This window comes from Rattus norvegicus, chromosome 5 (genome assembly GCF_021556685.1).
Source record: "Rattus norvegicus strain SHRSP/BbbUtx chromosome 5, alternate assembly SHRSP_T2T, whole genome shotgun sequence".
Classification (NCBI taxonomy): Eukaryota; Metazoa; Chordata; class Mammalia; order Rodentia; family Muridae; genus Rattus; species Rattus norvegicus.
This window is the reverse complement of record NC_141538.1, coordinates 154,871,177-154,894,382: the sequence shown is the minus strand read 5'-3', so window position 1 is coordinate 154,894,382 and position 23,206 is coordinate 154,871,177. Positions and strand designations below refer to the sequence as shown.

Here is a 23,206-nt window from a genome sequence, read left to right as displayed (position 1 = left end):
ATCAAGTTCACACAAATGTGGGTAAACAGATGCTTGTAGCAACTTTATTCATAGGAACAGCAAGTTGGAGACAACCCAGACATCCTCCAATCAGCAAACGGCAGGACAAATGTTGTTCCATCCATCCATCCATCGAGTCACTACTGTGAGGCCAGAAGGAACAAGCTATACACACTTGCAGTCACGTGGAATGACTGAGGGGAAAATTGCACTAAGTGCTGAGGGAGGATCCTCAAAGCTTACCTACTTTCCAACTCCGTTTAATACCTGAGATTCCCTTTTTTGAGAATTTATTTTATTTGAGCTGGGATGTGGTGGTGCACACTTGGGAGGCAGAGGCAGGTTATAGGCCAGCCTGGTCCCAGAGTGAATTCCAGGGCTACATAGAGAAACCTTGTCTCAAAACACACACACACACACACACACACACACACACACACACACAGAGAGAGAGAGAGAGAGAGAGAGAGAGAGAGAAATTTTTTAAAGATTTACTTTATTACTTTTATTTTATGTATGTGAGTTCACTGTCACTTTCTTCATGCACACCAGAAGAGGGCATCGGATCGGATCCCATTACAGATGGTTGTGAGCCACCGTGTGGTTGCTGGGAATTGAACTCAGGACCTCTGGAAGAGCAGTCAGTGCTCTTAACCACTGAGCCATCTCTTCAGGCCAAGTATTTCTTTTTATGTGTATGTGTGCCATGGGTGTGTGCACCCACAGAAGCTAAAAGCACACATCAGATCCTAGAACTGGAGTTGTAGACAGTCGTGAGCTGCTCAAGGTGGGTTCTGGGAGCCAAACTTCAGTAAGTGCTCTTGAGGGTAGAGCCATCTCTCCATCCCCCTCCCTTTTAAAATACTCCATTTATTTATGTGGTATGCTATGCACACATATGTATGCTTATGTATGTGTCCACACACAGGTGTCAGCTACACATGTGAAGGCCAGAGATCAGCTTTCCATCCCCTAGCATGTAATAGTGTTAAATGACAGACTTCTGACATTACAGAGCCGACTGTGATTGCTGGGGCTTAAGGGAAGGGTAAGGCTTGGGGAGCAGGAATAGGTAACTATGAATCAGGAAGGTAGGCCTGCTGTGCTCAGAAGAACCTTTTGGTCCTGGCTGCATTAGATCAACCTCTTTACAACATTCTGCAAGAGGTTGCCGAGAGAAGAAACTGGGTAAAGGCCACACTAGTTATTTCTGATACGTGTGTGGGAGATTTACAGTTATCTCGAATGTAAAAGTCAAAACTTTTAGGAGACGCATGGGAGCTGAGCTTATTGCCGACTGGTAGAGCATCTGCCTAGAGCACATGAGGCCCTGGGTTCAATCTCAGGCACGTGTGCGCATGTGTGTAATACAAAACGCAACCCCTAGCTTTACATTAGATTCAACGGGCATAAACTCATCAACATGTGAAAAGTCTGCTCTGCAAAGGACACCCTTAAGAAGATGGGCCAGTCAGAGTGGCCTATGACTGTGATCACAGCATCCCGGGAGGCCATGACAAGAAGATTTCAAATTCAAAGAGAATCTGCCCAACATAGTGAGATCCTATCTTTAAAGCTTTAATGCCCAGGGTTGGGGGAGCCAGAGAGGTGACTCAGTAGTGGAGAGTTCTTACTGCAGAGGACCTGAATGCAGTCCCTGGCAGCCACACCCACAGGCCCACAGCAGCAGAAACTGCAGCTCTGACACCTGCTTCTGGCCTCCTAGGGACCCTGTGCTCATGAGAACAAACCCAGCTACCACATACACATATAAGGCTTTTCTTTACTTAGGAAGAACAGGGGGTGGGGGGTATGGCTTCCATAGAATGGTTTGCCTAGCACACATGAAACCTTGACGGGTTGGGCCCAGTACTATGTAAACAAGGTATGGTGGTGCATGTCTGTAATCTCAACCCTCAGAGGTGAAGGTAGGAGGATCAGAAGTTCAAGGTCAACCCTGGGGTATATCAGTATATATACTGATATATACGAGGCGTGCACCTCAGAGTTGCAGGGCAGCTGGACCACAGGAGATTGTGTCTCAAAATACATACATAAATACTGACTTCCATAAAAAAAGGAAAGTGCAAAATCAATCCAAAGACTGGGGGGAACTGAATCCAGAGAGATGGTATGTGTGTGTGTGTGTGTGTGTGTGTGTGTGTGTGTATATATATATATATATGTATGTATGTATGTATATATAATATATATAACATATATATCATATATATATCTTTTACAATTCAATAAATAGAATACAGTTAAAACCATAGTGCGATATGATTTCAGAACTACCCAGCATAGCTAAAATTAAAAAGACCGACAGTGCCAAGTGTCTCCCGATATATGGGCAACAGAACTGTCACCTATTTCCGTGTAGGGAAGGAACGTGGCACAAGGCTTTTGGAAAAGTGCCTGGCAGTCACATCTAGAAACTTACCCCCAAAGCAATGAAAGCCTGGGCACACAGGAGCCCGTGCACACAAGCCTCTTTCCTACAGCCCGTTCTGGCAACGACCCAAACGTCCATCAGCGGGTGAAAAGGCAAACTGTCCCGGCCATACCGTGGAATAAAATCAGTGATGAACTATGGACACACACAGACTCAGACCTCAAAACCAGCTCGCTGAGTCCGAGGGGATCGCCTCCCCTGTGTGATCCCATTCGCACCAACCCTGGAGGCGGTGAAACTAATCTAAACTGACAAGAGGCAGATCCGTGGTTGCCTGGGGCTTGGGGGAGGAGCAGAGGGAGGGGCGGGGCCACAAAGAAAGTACCGGGTGGATTAGGAGGGGAATCTCCTGTATCTTGATTGCGGGGATGGGTATAAATATTTGTCTAAATCGTCCAGCTCAGTCGGTAGAGCACTTAACCTAGCACATGGTGCTTTGAGTTCTATCTGCAGGCCTGCTAGATAAACACATAAACAAACCTGATGGTTCCTTTAATTTTAGGCAAATTAAAAACAAAAACAAGGGGTTGGGGGTTTAGCTAAGTAGTAGAGCATTTGCTAGCGCAAGGCCCTGGCAAGATCCTGGCATTTTGTCCTTGTTTCAATGGACACAAGCACTGCTCTGTATTATTGGGCCTGGACGCCTAAATGATTGCATGCTTACTGTAAATTCCTGTATAACTCTTCCTCTCAGGAGAAGAAGAGGAGTTTGAAACTAGCTGTGGTCCAAGAAGACCCCACTTTGCCAACTACTGAGTCCTCTGGTTGGCCTGCCTGCCAACCACGGGTAGGAAACTGGAGGAAAGGAAAGGCTGGAGCAGGATAGACACCCTGCAGGGGAGGCTGCAGGTATGAAGAGGCTGAAGTGGGGGTGAGGCTAAAGGCAGAAGAGGTTGCAGCGGGGGTGGGGGGGTGGGGGTGTGTGCGGGGACGGGGGGGCGGGGGAGGAGAGCAAGCAAGAGTCAGGCAGTGTAGGGGAGAGAGGTTGCAAGCATGAGGAGGGGGATTGAGGGAGAGATTGGAGGAGACAGGGAGGCTACAGATAAGAGGAAAGCTGTAGGTGGGCGTGGGCAGGCTGGAAGGTATGCAGAGGGTTGCAAGCATAGACAATGCAAAGGCATGTGTGGACGCACGCGCGTGGGGTTTGCCCAGCTCACTGGGAGCCGAACACCGGCCGGCGTGGCAGGCGCAACACTCCGTAGGTGTTGAGGCCTGGCACGTCGAAGCCTGGCGCCAGCCCGTGGCGATCCAGGGGGTAGAACCGCACCAGCTGCCCGTGCTGGGCCTCCAGAGACAGCCAGGCGTCTGCGAGCGGCAGCGCGCACGGGAACTCGCGCGCCACGTGCAACTGGAAGACGCGGCCGCGCACGTGGCGCAGAGCGAGCGATCGGAAGGCGGCGGGCACGAGCGCCTCCAAGCGCGGCCCAAACTGGCGTAAGCGCAGCTCGCCGCGAGGCCCGGAGGCGCGCACCTCGTAGAAGGTGCGGTTGGCGAAGGTGAAGAAGCCGGCGAACGGGCGCGCGCGGGGCGGGGGCGCGGGGACAAGCTCAGCGTCGCGCAGTGCGCGCTCCAGGGCAGGCAGCAGCGTGTCCAGGGCGTCAGCCACCAGGTCATGCGTGGGTGGGCGAGGTCCGGCCAGTAATAGCACAAATCCCAAGCGTAGGGGTGGCACGAGCGCCAGGCTGGCGGCATAGCCGTCCAAGTCGCCATCCTTGCGCGCCACGCGATATCCGAGCCTCTCGTGGAACTCCCAGGGTGTACCGGTTTCACTAGCAAAGTAGCCGTGGGTACAGGCGCGTAGTGGTGCCAGTAGTGTGGCTAGGCTGTCAGGTCGTAGCAGCCGTCGGGGTCCTGCACCCATGAGTGCAGCCGCAAGCCTGGCCAGGTCGGCAGCTGTCGAGTACATTTGGCCCGATGGCCGGTACCAGCCCAGGTCGTACAACGGCGCGGACCTGCCACTACCATAGAAGCCGGCAGCCAGGCGTGCGCGCACTGCTCCCGTCAAGGCAAAGCCGGTGTCACTCATCCCCAGCGGTTCCAGCACCTGCTCAGACACCCAGCGCTCATAGTCTCCCTGTGCCCTGTGCGCAGCCAGCACATGGGCTAGGAGAGAGAAGGCCAGCGTGCTGTAGTGGCATCTGTAGTAAGAAAAGGGGCAAGGATGGGGTGCTCCATGTGATCCCCAGGACAGTGAGGTGGCAGCTGGATGGAAAGGAGGGAGCAACGTGATGGGATATGATCCCGAGGACAGTGTGGTGGCACCAGGAGGAAAAGGAAGCAAGGCCTTTAGTCTATATTTGGAGAAGCAGAGAGAAATCTGGCCCAGGGAGGCAAGAGTCAACTGCCTCACCCCCTACCCCAAGCGCTCAAAGCTAGACTTCTTGTTCAGTAGTCAGACCTTTAAGTATATACTATTCATATCCATTATGCAAAACACTGTTTGTTTCGTTTATTTCTTCACTGTGTCTCCCTCACCAGTGCAAACTGTAAAAGGGGGCTTTGGGCTATATGGTGATTTGAATATGCTTGGCCCATGGGAAGTGGAACTATTAGGAGGTGTGGCCTTGTTGGAAGAAGTGTGTTACTATGTAGGTGGGCTTTGAGGCCTCCTATGCATAAGCTCCGCCCAGTATGAAATTACAGTCTCCTTCTGCTATTTTCAACTCAACATGTGGAATTCTCAGCTCCTCCAGCACCCAATCTGCCTGCACACTGCCTTGCTTCCCACTCTGATGATAATGGACTGAACCTCTGAAGCTGTAAGCCAGCCCCAGTTAAGTGTTTTCCTTTATAAAAGTTGCTTTGGTCATGGTGTCTCTTCACAGCAATAAAAACCTAACGCAGTCAGATTTGTTTGCTGGTATATCCGGTGCTTAGCAGATGCTGGGTTAGGGTAGTTGCCTTGATTGCCTCTTGTGTCTTGTTTTTGTTTGTTTTAGAAAATCTCATTGTGTAGCCCAAACTGGCCTCCATCTCTCTATTCTCCTGCCTCAGCCTCCCAAGTGTTGGGATTAAAGTAGATTCTTTTTTGTTTTAAGGTTTATTTCTTTTATGTCTAAGAATGCTCTATCTGCATGTACACTTGTGTGCCAGAGGAGGGCACCAGATCCCATTACAGATGTTTGTGAGCCACCATGTAGGTGCTGGGAATTGAACTCAGTGCCTCTGGAAGAGCATCCAGTTCTTTACCGCTGAGCCATCTCTCCAGCCCCAAGTGGATTCTTTTTTTTTTTTTAAGATTTATTTTATTTATTTATTTTTACTTTATAAGTACGCTGTAGCTGTACACCAGAAAAGGGCATCAGACCCCATTACAGATGGTTGTGAGCCACCATGTGGTTGCTGGGATTTGAACTCAGGACCTCTGGAAGAGCAGTCAGAGCTCTTAACCACTGAGCCATCTTTCCAGCCCCCCAAGTGGATTCTTAATAAACAATCCAGTTAATGAGGGACAGGGAGACTGGAACAGACCTGGGCTCTGAGCCCAACTCTCCCAGACCTTGCTAGGCTTGCCCCTACGGACCTTGTTTCAGGGCACACTCCTCACCTGGTTCCTGGGTCAGCCACCAGGACATCATCCTTGAGCAGGCTCAGAGCCTCCTGGGTACTGCCCTTCCACAGCAGCGAAGTGCCCCTGAGCCTTCGGGGAAGTCCTGGGAAAGAGCAGAGGTCAGACCTGTAGGACTGGTGCATTGCTGAGGAAGTCCTTTCCCTAGAACACCACCGAGTCACATTTCTCCCATGCCTCCCCACTCCAGCTGGCCACCGGTTCCCCTTCCAGAAGCAAACATTCTTGTCTCTTTCTTCTCTCCACCCTCCCTCCCAAGTGTTGGGATTGCAGGCAAGTACCACCAAGCCTGGTCCTCCCAAAAGCATTTACTACTTACACCCTGAAATATTTAATATTTAGGGACGGCAAGATGTCTTATCTGGTAAAGGTGCTTGCCAACAATCCTTGAGTTCAATCCAAGAAACCCCCATGGTGGAAAGAAAGAACTCCCACAAGTTATCCTCTGACAACCATACAAGTACCATAGCATGCACAGTGCCCCCCCCCAAAACGAATTAAAGATGTAAAAAAGAACAATATGTATATAACACACAGCATGTTATATAGTGAATATACATTACACCTACCTCACCATAAACACGTTTTTATAGTTCGTGTATTTATATAATTTTGCACAATTTTATGTTTATTTCTGTAGTACATATAATATATGCACTTTTCTTCTACTTAACACTTTATTTCAGGTCAGTAAACAAAGGACGCTATCATTTAGAGCTATACAGTATTTTATTGCATAGCCATTCCCCTAGCAAAGAACATGTAGGTTGTTGCTTCTAGTTTTAGTTTTGGTGTTTTGGGAGGGTCTCATGGGAGCCCAGGCTGGTTTTGAACTCACTGTGTAGCCCAGGCTGGCTTTGAACTCCTGATCCTCTTGCCTCCTCTTGGGAGTGCTGGGCCTCAGCTATGTACCCCCACACTGGCTCCTCTCTTGTTACTGTGAACCCTGTGTAGTGAACAATTGTGAGCATGCTCTACGCTACACAGGGTGAGGTCACCTTTGGTAGAATTTTCTAGAAATAAAATTCTCACTCACGGGGAATATATGCCCTTTCTTCTCTATGACTGGAGCTCAGTTCCGAGCTTGCCACATGCCACGAGACACTGTACTGCTGATCTCCAGCCACAGTAAACGGGGACAGACAGCCTGGTGTGGAGACAGCACTCAGGAGGTGGAGGTGGGAGGAACAGGATTTCAAAGTCCTCTTCAGCTACACAGAGAGTGTGAGGAAAGCCTGGGCTATGAGAGACCCTATCTCAGAAAAAGATAAGGCGAGAAAACAATGGTGATAAATAATTTGAATTTGCCTTCATACAGGTTTTATCTGTTTGTTTGTTTTTTGGGGGAGTGCCTTAGGCTCCTATTGCTGAGATGATAACCAAAGCAACTTGGGGAGGAGAGGGTGGTTTATTTGGCTTACACTAACACTTGCTGTTCATCACTGAAGGAAGTCAGGACAGGCACTCAAACAGGGCAGGAAGCAGGAGCTGATGCAGAGGCCATGGAAGGGTGCTTGCTCCTCATGGCTTACTCAGTCTGCTTTCTTAAAGAACCCAGAATCAGTCCAGGGACGGCCCCACCCACAGTGGGCTGGGCCCTCCCACATCAATCACTAATTAAGAAAGCACCCTACAGGCTTGTGTACACATCTTATGGAGGCCTTTTCCTAATTTACTAGATTCCCTTCTCACGGATGACTTTAACTTCTGTCATGCTGACATAAAACTATCCAGCACAAAGGGTCATCAATTTAAATCCCCCCCCCCCGTGTAGATGAGGACATTGTCTCCGTGGTTTCTCCATTCAGTGTACCTACGATTTTGATCTTTGTTGGTCTGACAGGGAAAGTGTGTCTCTGTGTAGTTTAAGTTTGTATGTATATTATGGTGAACAAAGACTGTCATCTTTAACTATTTCTTCAGAGCCTTTTCTGCATGATGTCGGCTCTGCCTTTCACCCATGTCCCGTGGGATATGGCTTTCCATGTGATCTTTATGTGTGTTCAGGGAATCTAGGGGCTTCACCGTAGAGTTCCCTACTGGTTTTAACTTGTTGCCTTGCCACTGTCATTGAACATGGATCCTGGCTCCTTGGTCTGTGAACTTGTTTTCCCGCCTGATCCGTACTCCCAGGTTCAAGGGCAGGGGCAGAGCTCACCATCGCGTGCGTGAAGCCCTCAGTTCCCTCCCCAACAATGAACATATTAGATATAGTGACACATACATGTAATCTTAGCACTCTGAATGAAGGTAGAGTAAGGATCAAAAGTCCAGGGTCATCCTGAGCTACAGAATGAATTTGAAACCAGCCTGGGCTACAAGAGAACCTGTCTCAGTAAAATAAAATAAAATAAAATAGAATTCCCAGTGCTGGAGTGATAAAGCTGCTTTTCCAAAAGACCCAAGTCCAGTTCCTAGCACTCGCCTATAACTCTAGCCCTGGAGGATCTGAGTAACACCTCTGTGGGCAGTCATGTGCATACAGCACATACCCATGCACGCATGTGCACACACATACATTTTACAAATAAGTTTAACAACAACGATAAAAAAAACCATCTCAGGCTCACCTCAGCTCTTTCTACCCTGCCACCTCCAATGGCCCACAGTTTAGAAGCATGGGAATTCAGGAACCAGAGCAGGGTCCTAATGTTTGGGAATCTGTGTCAGGTGCCTGCCCCAAGCTCCTCTGGTGTGGATTGACTCAGCTGGACAAATCCAAGGCTCACCTGACAACTGACTGGCCATCCTCCGGAGAGTGACAGGGGATGGGCTTGGGAGGGAGCCCATCTCTTCAAATTCCCCCATTGGGTCCTGTGCTTCAGGGCCTTGGGCTGTGCCCAATGGGTTGTTGATGGAGAAGGTGCTGGCATATCGCTCCAGAGGGTCGTCCAGGGAGGCCACGATGCCCTCCTCCCACAGACGGTACAGCATGAGGACAGGGAAGATCTTGGAGATGCTAGCAATTCTGTTGGGATATAGGAGTGCAGAGGGCAACTTGTCAGCCCCACATCCACTCCCCACGGTGTGCCCAGCCTTCAGCCTCTCACATGCTAGGTTCTACACTAAGACCCTGGCCAGTTCAAGTGTGGCGAGCATGGTTCTGGCAGGCCTTGCCCTTCTCCCCGATCTCTCTCTCTCTCTGCTTTGCTAAAAACCATTAGATTACATTCCTAAAGTTGGTCGCCAAAGTCTGTTCCCTTATTTGGCCATTTCCTCCTGAGGCTGATTACCAAGGTCCAGCTATCAAAGTATTCAAGTCTAGCAGTCAAAAACCCCCTTTGGCTCACCTAATTAACACACCCAATTAAAATTAAACACCTCATTCTAAAAATGGGATTTCCTCTTCTACCTTTATAAACCGTCATTTTGCTGTGTGCTGCATCCGTCTCCTCTAGCCAGAGCCAGTCCTTTGTCCTGCACAGCAAACGCCACTTGCTCCTCTCCCATGTTCCCCTCCCCTTCTCTTTCTCTATCTCCTGTCTTTGTCTCTTGTCCCTGTTCTCTGTTGCTCTGGGACAAATAAATCTTTGTACTAAGAACTTGGCCTCGGGGGTCCTGAGCTGATCAGGTTTCCTTCGTGCTGAGAACTTGGTCTTGGGCATCCCGAGCCGATTGATACTTTTCCTTTCAGTCTGCATCTTGGGCTGAATCCCCAGGCTCAGTAGAGCTGCCGTGGATGCTTAGAATGATGTTCTAGAAATCTAGGAGAGGACGGACAGCTCAGCACCCTTTCCCACTAACCCTCTTACCACACCAGTACGGGAGCAGAGCTGGGGTTTGGTCAGTCCTATCTCTCACTGGCTGTGTGGCTTTGGGCAAGTTACTAGACCTTTCTAAGAGTTTAATTGTTGGTTTCATGGAGTATAATAGAGATAGAGTGGTGTGTGTGTGTGTGTGTGTGTGTGTGTGTGTGTGTGTGCGCGCATGTGCGCGCGCATGTGTGTCTGCGTCTATGTCTGTGTGTACCTGTGTGTGTGTCTTTGTGTGTATGTGTGTGTGTGCGCGCGTGTGTGTCTGCATCTATGTCTGTGTGTACCTGTGTGTGTGTCTTTGTGTGTGTGTGTCTGTGTGTGCCTGTGTGTGTGTCTGTGTGTGCCTGTGTGTGTGTCTGTGTGTGCCTGTGTAGGTGTGTCTGTGTCTGTGTATGCCTGTGTATATGTGTGTGTCTGTATCTGTGTGTGCCTATGTGTGCCTATGTGTGTCTGTGTGTGCCTGTGTGTGTGTGTGTGTGTGCCTGTGTGTATGTCCATGTATGCATGTGCACATGCACGTGCACACACATGGGGAGCACTCAGCATGCCAGGTAGTACATACACAGTAAGCAAGGCAACTGGAACTCTGGGCCCTGTGCTTGGTACCACGAAAGTACAGTATGAAGGTTAAATCCTGCAAAACCCCTGAGGTCCCCACAGTATCCCTGGGATCAAGTGTGTCCCTTGTTGCAGCTTTGAGAACTCTGCAGACAGCACCTAAGGAAAACGCTCTAGACATGCAGCCATGTGTCCCCAGCTGCCTCCAACAGGGTCAATGCCACTCACTCACAGGGATGTAGAAGAGGGCTAGGAGCTGGTGATCATCCCTAGGTGGCACATGGAGGGGAGACAGGATCCTTTTCTCATTTGACCTGTGGTCCCTGTGGTGTGACATTGGGCATTCATACTTCCTGGTCTTTTCTGAGCCTCTATTTCCTACAGAACTATCAGACCCTGGCAACTGGGACCCCACCCCTCTTGAATGTCCTGCCTCCTATACCTGCTTGGCTTGCCATCCTGACTGTCCCTTCTGAGACCCTGGAGGGCACCCCACTGACCGGTACATGGTATGCTCATTAGGGGTTCCAGAATTTGGATCTGAGCCATTTTTCCTCCCGAAGTTCCCAGTCCAGAGCACAGTGTCATTATGGATAACAAGGGCAGACATGGCAGCCAGGCCCGGGGCCAACATCGCCTTGCGCAGAATCCCATCCACCTTGAGAGAGAGTAGGGACAGAATGTAAGTTCAGTAACAGCCTCTGCCTCAGTATACCCACCCTGTACCCTAGGAGCCTACAGACCCTGAGATCTCATACTCTGTGAGGGCCTGATTCACCTGTTTTAGACATAGGGCTCCCTAAAGAATGTGTGTGTGTGTATGTGTGTGTGTGTGTGTGTGTGTGTGTGTGTGTGTGTGTGTGTGTGTGTGTGAGTCCTTGGAACGGGGCAAGTCATGCCCGACTCCTAATCTTGAGTCAAAAATATGTTATCTTTTTGTTGTTTTGTTTTGTTTTTTCAAGTCAGGGTTTCTCTGTGTATCCTTGGCTGTCCTGGAACTCACTCTGTAGACCAGATTGGTCTTGAACTCAGAAATCCAACTGCCTCTGCCTCCCAGTGCTGGGATTAAAGGTGTGTGCCCCACCACCAAGTGAAGTATGTTGCAATGAACTGAATGTGCTCAACCCATAGAGGGTGGTACTATTAGGAGCTGTGGCCTTGTTGGAGGAAGTGTGTCACTGTTGGGGGTGGGCTTTGGAGTATCCTCCTATGCTCAGGCTCCACCCATTGTAGAAGAGAGCTCCCTCTTCACTGCCTGAGAATGCCAGTCTTCTCCCGACTACCTTTGGGTCAAGATGTAGAACTCTTGGCTCCTTCTCCAGCACTGTGTCTGCCTGGATGCTGCCACGCTCCCCCCTTGATGATAATGAACTGAACCTCTAAACCTGTAAGGCAGTCCCAATTAAATGTTGTCCTTTCTAGTGTTTGCCTTGGTCATGGTGTCTCTTTACAGCAATGGAAACCCTAACTAAGACATGTGTGCTCCCTCAGCTGCTTCCTTCACCTACAGTCAATCTGTCCCTACCACCTCTGGCCTAGATCTTACTATGTAGACCAGGCTAGCCTCAAACTTGCATTGATCCTCTAGCCTCTGCCTCCCGGGCACTAGGATTCTAGTCACAGAACAGGCACTCAAGAAATACACATTGAAAGCTAAGCGTAGGGCTGGAGAGATGGCTCAGTGGTTAAGAGCACTGACTGCTCTTCCAGAGGTCCTGAGTTCAAATCCCAGCAACCACATGGTGGCTCATAACCATCTGTAATGAGATCTGATGCCCTCTTCTGGTGTGTCTGAAGACAGCTACAGTGTACTTCTATATAATAAATATAATAAATAAATCTTAAAAAAAAAAAAAAAGAAAGCTAAGCGTAGTGGCTCACGCCTGTAATCCGTGCACTCAGGAAGCAAAGGTAGGGCCATCTTATCTTTGAGGCCAGCCTTATCTACAAATCAAATTCCAGCACAGCCAGGGCTGTTATACAGGCGAGCCCTTTTGGAAAGCAAAACCAAAACCAAACAAATGAGCATGTTGAGCGAAGGAATGACCGCCATAGCACAGAGAGTAATAATCTTCCTCTACCAAGTGTTACCAATCTCCCAGGAAGAAGCCTCCTCCTAGGCCATCACTAACCTTCTCCAAGGCCTCCTTCAGCACTGGCAGCGGGTGAGCAAGAGGCACAAGCTCAGGGAGCCGGGGACACATCCTCACCTGGGCTGGGGGCACCTCTGACTTCGAGGAACCTAAAGGGTACATCAGGAGGTAAATACAGAAGAAGTCAGATTAAAGGCAAAGGGGCATCTTAGAGGACAGGGAGGCTATAGCAAAGACCAGAGCCATGTCTTGGGGACATCCTCTCACCAACAGGCATCCATCTACCATCCATCTATCCATTCATCAATCCACCCATCCATCCATCCACCCATCTACCCATCCACCCATTCATCCATCCATCTGCCCATCCACCCATCCATCCATCTATCCATTTACCCATCCATCCATCCATCCATCCATTCATCCATCCATCTGCCCATCCATCCATCCATCCACCATTCATTTACCATCCATCCACCATTCATTTACCATCCATCCACCCATCCATCTATCCACCCATTCATCCATCCATTTACAATCCATCCATCCATCCACCATCCATCTACCCATCCATCCATCCACCCATCCTCTCATCCATCCATCCATCCATCCACCACCCATCCATACCTCAAGCTAGTTTTGTATGTTTGGGTGATGTGAGCTTGAAACCCCAGTGGGGCTTCAGACCTGAAGCAACAGGGACAACTCATTGTGTCCCCAGAACTGAATATGGGTGGCAGGTCATGAAGTGAGTCTTATCTGCCCTTGTCCAAGGAGTGGCTGTCATCACATCAAGAAGCCTGGGAAAGGGGCTGGGGATTTAGCTCAGTGGTAGAGCGCTTACCTAGGAAGCACAAGGCCCTGGGTTCGGTCCCCAGCTCCGAAAAAAAAGAACCAAAAAAAAAAAAAAAAAAAAAAAAAAAAAGAAGCCTGGGAAATTATCCCCGAGAGCACAAGGCCCTAGGGAGGCTCCAATCCCAAGTGACTTGCATACTTCCTTGAAGAGAGTAGGTTAGACCAGCAATAGGACTGTCAGCCGGCGAGTTTGCTGTGTTTGGTTTTTTTCCCTTATGGTTCTGGGGATAGAACCCAGGGCCTTGAATGCTGTAGGCAAGTACAAGCACTAAGCTGTACCTCTACTCCCTGGAGTGGTTTATTTCTAGACAGGTTTAGAGTAGACGTCTTGGATAGAACCTTAGTTTAGGACCTGGGTGGGTCTAACACAGGCACACAGAGGCACCTGGACAGTCTCAAAATGTGTTATGGAATCAGCAAGTCTGGGTAGGGCCTGAAAGTGCCCACACGGGGGTAGGAGGCCAGGGAGGGGGATTTGCCACAGTGTGAGTGTTGAGATCAGAAGACAACCTGTAGGAATTTTTTTCTTTGTCCACCATGTGGGTTCCTAGGATCAAGTTCAGGTTATCAGGCTTGGTGGCAAGTATCTATGTGCCCAGACCCGGGGAAGCTTGTTAGGGGTCAATGCTGACTCCCATCCACGGATCCGCTCACACAGCTCAGCTTGCATTTCAAATGTTTCTCTTAAGGTGTCCTGCTAAGAATTCATTCTTCGAACTTACAGTACCATCTGTCCATCACAGCCTGGTAGTTAGAGCAACGCGGGCTGCCTAGCTGGAGTCTGTTTTCTTGAGCAACAAAGAAGTCTCTTGAAAAGGAATTTGCCCCAGAAAGGACCGGGGTGGGAGACAGTAAGAGGAGCTGTATCTGCAGTATCTCCAGAGTTCTGGGAGGCCCAACCCCTTGCTGAGCACCTGCCTTTGGCCATATGAGTGACAGGGTCGGGAGAGGCTGCTCCCCAGTGCAGTGGAGACTGGGGATACCGGATGCCATAGCAACAGAGGACTATGTCCTTCTGTGACTTGCCCCTCTGGAGTCCTAGGTGGAATGAAGGGGTCTTAGGGAGGGGTAAGGTCTAGGCCAGCCCACAAAGCAAGGGAAACGCTGTTGAAACTTAATTTTTTTTCTTTGAGACAGGGTTTGTCAGTGTAGCTCTGACTCTCCTGGAACTCACTCTGTAGACCAGGCTAGCCTCGAACTCAGAGATCCATCTGCCTCTGCCTCTGCCTCTGCCTCTGCCTCTGCCTCTGCCTCTCTGCCTCTGCCTCTGCCTCTGCCTCTGCCTCTGCCTCTGCCTCTGCCTCTGCCTCTGCCTCTGCCTCTGCCTCTGCCTCTGCCTCTGCCTCTGCCTCTGCCTCCCAAGTGCTGGGATTAAAGGTATGCACTCTTACCACCTGCCCAGCTAAATTTTTAACACTAAAATTTTAAATTCTGTGTTCATGTGCTTCCTCTCGTGCATGCACATGTGCACATGTGCACACACATGTCGTGTCATGCATGCTGAGGTCAAAGCCCAAGTCTGTGGAGTCAGGTCTCTCCTTCAGCCTTCACATGCGTCCTGGGGGTGGAACCCAAGTCATTGGTTTTGTCTGGCACCCGCCGCCTTTACTGGCTGAGCTGTCTCACCTGCCCCAGACTGAGGCGGGTTCTGAGGAACGCGGAATTGACCCCCAGGCTGGATGTCTTCAGAGATTCTGATGGCAATAGGATTCTCTTGGGCACGACCAAGCCCAGAGAGGTCCTGTGAGCCACCCAGAGATGAACAGCGTGACTTGAACTGAGAACAGAGGCCTGTGCTCTTGACTCCGAAGCTTACCTGTCCTCCTCCACCCTCAGGTCCTTGATGCTCCAGGGGGACCCACGTCAGCGGGGTAGGAGGAAGTGAGCAGCTTCTTCACTCACCGTTCTGCAACTTGGGGAGGTAGTACTGCCACAGGAAGCAGCCAGTCATGGTCACTGAGAACAGGAAGAGGAAGCCGCTGAGGGCCCACAAAAGCCATTTCTTCTTCCCTTTCAGAAGATGGGGCTGCTGGCGGGCCTGAAGAAACAAAGATACAGGCTATGGCTTCTAGGGTCAGCAGGGAAAGGAAGTGACCCTCAGAGAAATGCTAGCTGTGAAGCTGGGGGCCTCACCACAGTAAGGACCTCATCAGCTCTGCACTCCTGGAATGCTCTCACCTCATCTCACCTCACCTCACCTCACCTCACCTCACCTCACCTCACCTCATCTCACCTCACCTCACCTCATCTCACCTCACCTCACCTCTTCACCTCACCTCACCTCACCTCCTCACCTCACCTCACCTCACCTCCTCACCTCATCTCACCTCACCTCACCTCCTCACCTCACCTCACCTCACCTCCTCACCTCACCTCACCTCACCTCCTCACCTCACCTCACCTCCTCACCTCACCTCACCTCACCTCCTCACCTCACCTCACCTCCTCACCTCACCTCACCTCACCTCCTCACCTCACCTCACCTCACCTCCTCACCTCAGCTCCTCACCTCACCACCTCCTCACCTCACCTCACCTCACCTCCTCACCTCACCACCTCCTCACCTCACCTCACCTCAACTCCTCACCTCACCTCACCTCAGCTCCTCACCTCACCTCACCTCACCTCAGCTCCTCACCTCACCACACCTCAACTCAGCTCCTCACCTCACCTCACCTCAGCTCCTCACCTCACTTCACCTCACCTCCTCACCTCACCTCACCTCACCTCACCTCCTCACCTCACCTCACCTCACCTCCTCACCTCACCTCACCTCTGTGCTTATCAAGACGCTGAGTCCCACTGAAAGGCTGCCTCCTCCAGGAAGCCTTTCCCAACTCTCTACACCTGTTTCCCTCCCAATGCCACATCTGTAAGGGAGTGCAAGTCCAAGTTCCTTAGTGTAGAACAATTCTGTACCATCCCACTCCTCCCACTGTCAGCTGGCCCTCCAGGCCAGGGGCATCTGTCTATTTATCCTCTTCTGTAGCCTTTGGTGTGCTGGTTATTCAGTAGGCATCTGAGGTGTGCACAGTGGGTCTCGACACAACCACTTCCAGGGCACCTGCCTCTCTTGCACCTCCAGGTTCCTCACTTAAACCTAGGAAGTGGAAACTTAAGGGTTCTTTGGAAAGTCAGTTGTGTCAGATGGTGTTTTGCTGCCCCAAACATGAGAAGGAGTGTTTTCCTGAAGTGGACACAAGTGAAAGGCTAAGGCAGACTCATGAAGGAATGTTTGGCTGAAGCAGACACAAGGATGTTCTGTTCAAGCAAGCATGCGAAAGGACATGTGATGAAGGGTTCTTCTCTAATGACACGCATGTATTGGTCTGCCTTACATTGCTTAGTTGAGCTCCGTTTGTCAGGACTCCATAGAGAGGAAACCGCACCAAAATACTTCTGGTGGTGCTTACCACTTCCTTAGACTTGGGCTGATTGGCAGAGTGATGTCAGCTGATACAGAGTCACCTGGAGTTCTGCTAAGACAGACTCACATGCCGAGGCAAGACCCATGTGATGTGTGGAGGGTATAAATAGGACTTACAGTGATGGGAGCTGAGCCTGGCTTGCTTATAGAACTAACTGTGCGATACTTGTAAGTTTGAGTGTTCACTGATTTTTCTCTTCGCTGAGAGAGACACATCGAGAACTTCCCCTGGCATCCCTCCTGGTCTCTCCTGCTGACCAGGGCCGAGGCTGAAGCCTGGCTGTCCCTGCTAGGCATTGCTGCTGGTTTGTGTTTGCTATCCTGGCTCTACCGAACTGGACCGCTGCTGTGTCCTTGAAGTGTTTGCAAGCGAATGGAGCTGCCACTGCCTGCTGACCTGTGAACCGAGCTGCTGATTTCCAGACCACACAGACGGGAGTTGCTCCAAAGAACCTTTTTAAACAGGTCTACTCCCCACCCCCTATCCTTTCTCTTTCACTACCTCTGGTGGGTGGTGGGCTACAAGGGTGGTTAAACCATTTAAGAACCATCATTAAGGGTTGGTGATTTAGCTCAGTGGTAGAGCGCTTGCTTAGCAAGCGCAAGGCCCTGGGTTCGGTCCCCAGCTCCGAAAAAAAGAAAAAAAAAGAACCATCATTAAATAGGTTTAAAAAAATTAAAGTTGGGCCTGGGGATTTAGCTCAGTGGTAGAGCGCTTACCTAGGAAGCGCAAGGCCCTGGGTTCGATCCCCAGCTCCGAAAAAAAGAACCAAAAAAAAAAAATTAAAGTTACAGATAGAGCACCCAGTGGGCATGCCTGAAGCTCCCAGCCTGTGGGTACTGCTCACTGTGATGGATGTTTCCCCATGCCACCCTTCCAAAACAGATAGAGAAGGCTCTGTGATGGACAGGAATGAAACCAGGACACCCCTAGTCCTCATGCGCTCGTTAGCTCACTAAACTACACTAGGGTGCGGTCATTTCTGTGATCTGTCACAAAAATGTCTGTGATGCTTTTTCTGGGATGAATAGATGTTTGCTCACATCTCCCCAGGAAATTTTACATAAATCCATCCTGCCCAGCTCTCAACTGTATCTGACAAGGTGACTATATCTGAAAGCTCCCTTCCTCATCCCTGTCTTTTCTCCTGAGCAGCCACTAGGCACCAGGAGCAGTACCAGGTTCCTGGGGTGAGGCAGTGAGCCAGCCTGAGGACTCTCCCCCTTCTTGGAGCTGGTACCCAAATAGCGCCTACTGTCTGTGGGAACCGAGCGTCTGACTCGGCCATTCTTATGCGGCAGGAAGAGCTAACATACACAGAGGCAGGCCCCATTCTATAGGCAGCCGTGTAAATTATCCTTGCCCCTAGACACAAGTAGCTATTATTATTTTCCACCCTCTCAGAAAATGCTTTGAAGTGAAAGCAGTCAACCCTGTCCTGTAAGTCAAAAGACAGGCCTAGATTTAGCCCCACCTCCTGGTGCATTGAAAACCTAGACATCCCCCACCCCGGGGGAGGCTCTTCAGTGTGAAGGAATTCTCTGTTGAATCCTTATTTTTAAACCTGGAAATCCTACTGGGCTTCACAGTTATTTTTCACTTCTAGAACTTGAGGTCCATACAGAAGCCGTTCTTTATTCTTATGTTTTTTTTCTTTGTGTGTATATGTGCATGTGTGTATGTGTGCATATATGTATGTGTGCATGTGTGTATGAGTGTATGTGTGTATGAGTGCATGTGTGTATGTGTGCATATGCACATGTGTGTATGAGTGCATGTGTGTATGCATGCATGTGTGTATGTGTGCATGTGTGTATGTCTATATGTATGTAAATGTGTATTAATATATGTATGTGTGCATGTGTATGAATATATGTGTGTCTGTGTGTATAAGTGTATGTATGTATGTGTACATGTGTGCATGTGCGTATGTGTATGTATGTGTGTGTTTATGTGTATGTGTATATGTCCATGCGCATGTGCATTTGCGTGCGCGTGCATTGAGAGATCAGAAGTCAACATCAGGTTCCTTTCTTCATTGCTACCCACCTTGTTTTTTGAGGCAGGACCTCCAGCTAGAACACTGTGATTAAGGGAAGCCAGCTGGCTAGAAAACTCGAAGAGTTGCCTATCCCTGCCTCCCTGGCACTGGCACTGAAGGTACACACCACTGCACCCCACCTTCGTTATAGTACTGAGGATTGAACTTGGGTCCTCAAGCACTTTACCAAGTGAGCCATCTCCCTAGCTACTTATAAGTTTTCAAAGTCCTGAATCAACCAAATGTCCTTCAATGCTGAATGGAAAAATAAGGTTCAGACATCCATGCAATGGAATGTTGGATAGCAACATAAAGAATAGAGTATTGATAGGTACGATAATATGGATGAATCTTAAATGCACTGCGCTAAGTGAAATAAGCCATTCTCAAACACTGACGGATTGTGACATCACTTGTAGAACACTCTGGGAAGGGCAACAAACAGAACCTGACTTCAGCTCCGCACCTTCCAGCTCTGGACAAATGACTTCACCTCTTGGACCTGACAACTGCCCCTCCCTTGGGGAGAGCTCAGGTGAGCCCCTATGGAGCTGTGTAGGGAGCATGGATCAGGAATGATAAGTGTTGTTAGCACAACTGTCATAATTGCTGTACTTGTTACAGAGAGAAACAGGAAGGACAGAGGCTCCAGTGAAGGTGTGGGTGAAGCAGCCAGGGTGGGAAGGAGGGCAGAGTCACTGAGGAGCTATGAATAGTAACCCAAGACAACTTCCTGTTTGAGACTCACCCGAGTCTTCATCTTCCCCAAGGCATGGACAATCCAGCTCCTTGAGGATTCCAGCCTGCAGCCCAGGAGACCCTGAGGACAGGAAACTGAGAGGAGCAAATGCAAGAAGAAGTGGGAACAGTGGGGAGACAGGAACCAGAGAGATGGCTTAGAGGTTAAGAGCACTGGCTTCTATTTCAGAGGATGTGGGTTCAAATCCCAGCATCTCCATGGTGGCTCACAACTGTCTGTAACCACAGTCCCTGGGGACCTGACACACTCCAGGGATACCAGAAATACACATGATACAAACATGAATGTGGGAAACACACATACACATAAAATTAATAATAAAGACACATCCTGGGAAAGGAGGGGACAGAGAAGAGCTAGAAAAGGGGGTACGATGAGGATGGTGGGGAAGGGGACCCCATTTCCCAAGCTCAGAAGCCTGACTGACACAGTGCCCAACTGGCCAGAACTGGCCTGCTTCTTGCACTAGGAGACCCAGAAACTCTTCTATCTCAGGCAAACCAGGAGGTGGGCACCGACCTGCCCCAAATCTACCAATAGACCCAAGCATGTAATTCCCGCTCCCTCCCCCAGCCTTCCCTCCAACCATCTGCCAGGCCCTAGACTCATGCATCTTACCCACTTCCAGAAGGATCTACTAGGATCCAGCTCTTTCCCCTGGCTTCCCCGTGTTCCCAGGGTCCTCCTGAAGCCTCAGCACGGGCTTTGCCCAAACTCCCAGCAGTGACAGATGTGGCCCTCGTTTCTCCAGCTCTAATCCCTCGCTGCCCTCTGTCTAGAGGATTAGCTTCCCAGAAGCCCCAGCAGCAGGGAAGCTGGGCAGATGCTGGACACCCATGTCATGTGACCACAGAAGCTAGAGACAGGAGGAAGGGGTACACAAAGAAACCCGACAAAAGACAGCCACCAGGATCCGACCCTCAGGCCTTTAGAATCCTTCTGAGTTCACACCAGTTCACCAGTCGCCTCTGAGAACAGAGTGTGAGCCTTTCTATTAAATGCTCAGGAGATCCACTGTTACCTGGAAGTGAACGCTCTTGGTGTCATTGTAAGTGGGGACAATTGTAACGACAGTTAGTTAAGGAGGAGAGTGCTTCCAAAGCAGAAGCCTGGGACCTGCCCCCAGGGCTCTGCCAAGACTGGTACTCATGACTTGGCTCTGGTATCAAACGCCCAATCTGGTCCTAAGGCTGACTTTAGATTTTTCTTAGTGAACTTTCTGGAATATCAGAAGACAGCTCACAAGAGGTGGTTTTTTTCTTTCTGCTGGGTGGGTCCCAGCACCTTTACCTTCTGAGCCATCTGTGTCTTTGATCTGCACAGGAATTTCACAAAGAAGAAAGAGTCTAGTTTGTCTTGTCACACTTTCCATCCATCCAAAAAAATTCCCAGGAAATTCCCAGGCTTTGATTGGAACACAGGACTCCCACCCCCACCCCCAATGCCTTCCTCTGCCTCCATCTGACTGTGAGGTCCTCCAGGGCAAGGATAGCATGTCAAAGCTAGGGCTGATAATCTGAGTCAGTAGTTTACTGCAAGGGACCTACCTGTGTCCCAAAGACACCACTGTCTTCTGTGGCACGCCTCCTGGATACTCAAGTTAACCCAGCTCTGGAAGCAGGTGTTTCTCCCTTGTAAATCGGGGTTATTTCCATTTCAGTCCAAAGAGAATCCTCACCATGTCATATAGCAAATCACCACTAGATGGCAGCATGTGTACATGGAATTGTCCCAGCTTGCTCTTCCTTTAAAGGTATTTTACTGGAGAATTGCTCTTCAGGTTCTGTACTCATTAAACAAGAAAGATCAAACATACACACTCACACATATGCACACTCATACACTTAAACACACACATTCACATATTCACATATATACAGAGATACACACCAGCACACACACACACATACACACGTACCAGTACACAGACATATACACACCAGCACACACATACGCACACTAGCACATAAACACACATACACACACATATACACATTAGCACATAAACACACATACACACACTAGCACATAAACACACATACACACACATATACACATTAGCACATAAACACACACATACTTACATTCACAGCCACACATGCACACACGCATACAGAGTCTCAAGCTCACACTAACACTCATATACAGAGATACATATAAACATACACATACACACAAGCACTAGCACACACATACACACATGCCAGCACACACACACCAGCATACACACATGCACATATATATAAACATAACACATACTCATACATATACATACAGACAGACAGACACATATGCATACATATACACACTCACACACAGGTACATACACACACAGAGAGATACATATAAACATACACATACATACATGCACCACCAACACACATACACATACCAGCACACATTCTCACAGACACATATGCACACATACGCGTGCACATGGTTACATACACACTCATACACACACAGATACACATAAAACACACATATACACACATACCAGCCCACACATACATACACACAATAGCACCCACACATATACACACAGACACACACACACATGTATATATATATATATATATATATATATATATACACACACACATGCACTGCACCCATGTGTGTGTCTGTGTGCACGCATACGCGTACACACACACATCAGGGAGGAAGAATTGGCCATCATCTTTTTATACAAGTTATCTCATATCTCCCTTAAAATATGGTATTTTAATTATGTGTGCCCTGTGGAGGTCAGAAGAGGGTATTACATTCCCCAGAGATGGAGAGATGGAGTTACAGGTAGTTACATGTCTGCAAGGGTGCTGGGAACCAAACTCATGTTCTCTACAAACAGAGAAAGTGTTCTCAACCACTGAGCCATCTCTGTCCCCAAGCTGTCTCTTGCTCTTTGGGGAATTCTGAGTCCCGTTGACCGCTCAGTTTAGGCCTCACCTACGGCAGGGATGTTGGGTCAGACTGCAGGTCAGTAAGCCCTGATCCTTACTGCATGTGACTTTGATCAGGTATTCTGTATTTCTCAGTCCTCATGTGTGTGTGGGTGACAGAAGACATGACCCTAGTGGCGTGGGAGTGAAGGCCGAGTAGGAGCGTGATCACAGGTCAAGCACGTGGCCCACGGCAGGCCAGCACTGCCCAGCAAACTGAGCCACTGTAATCATTTCCTTTCAGAGGCCCCTTCTCAGGAAGCAGATATCTGCCCTGCCCTTAGCCTTAGGACTGCCTTTTAGTTTCAGGAATTTTCTATAAAACTTGCCATGTTTGTCTGTTTGTCTGGTTGGTTGGTTGGTTTTCTGAGTCAGGGTTTCTCTATGTAGCCCTGGCTGTCCTGGAACTCACTCTGTAGACCAGGCTGGCCTTGAACTCAGAGATCTGCCTGCCTCTGCTGATGAAAAGTGAGAGCCACCACAGCCTGGCCTGTCTTTGTTTTGTGGTGTTAAAATCTTGACATCTTTTTCCCCCGGTGGGGTGCCAGTAGGCGTGCACATTGAGGTCAGAGGACTTGTTGGAGTTGATTACCTCCTTTTACCATACGGATTCTAGTGATCAAACTCAGGTCCTGAGGCTTGGTGGCAAATGACCTTACCCACTGAGCCACCTCACAAGCCCAGGGATTTCTTTGTAAACGTGATTGAAAACAGGTGACATGTTGAATTAAGCCAGGCTTACTGAAGCAGG

At 49.4% G+C, this 23,206-nt stretch overlaps 1 protein-coding gene and 1 long non-coding RNA gene across 2 annotated transcripts; one reads left to right on the top strand and one right to left on the bottom strand.

Moving 5' to 3' along the window:
- Positions 1 to 715: 715 nt before the first annotated feature.
- Positions 716 to 20,229, bottom strand: Lactbl1 (lactamase beta like 1). Its single transcript, NM_001401838.1, is given in 8 exon segments — positions 716 to 4,593; positions 6,003 to 6,108; positions 8,753 to 8,991; positions 10,837 to 10,994; positions 12,469 to 12,578; positions 15,187 to 15,322; positions 19,502 to 19,573; positions 20,136 to 20,229. Coding segments are annotated over 7 exon segments (1,746 nt in total). The 5' UTR covers positions 19,514 to 19,573; positions 20,136 to 20,229; the 3' UTR covers positions 716 to 3,608.
- On the top strand, positions 19,169 to 20,533 carry LOC120103012 (uncharacterized). Its single transcript, NR_203047.1, has 2 exons — positions 19,169 to 19,288; positions 19,524 to 20,533. It is a non-coding gene; the product is annotated as an uncharacterized LOC120103012 (long non-coding RNA).
- Positions 20,534 to 23,206: the final 2,673 nt, after the last annotated feature.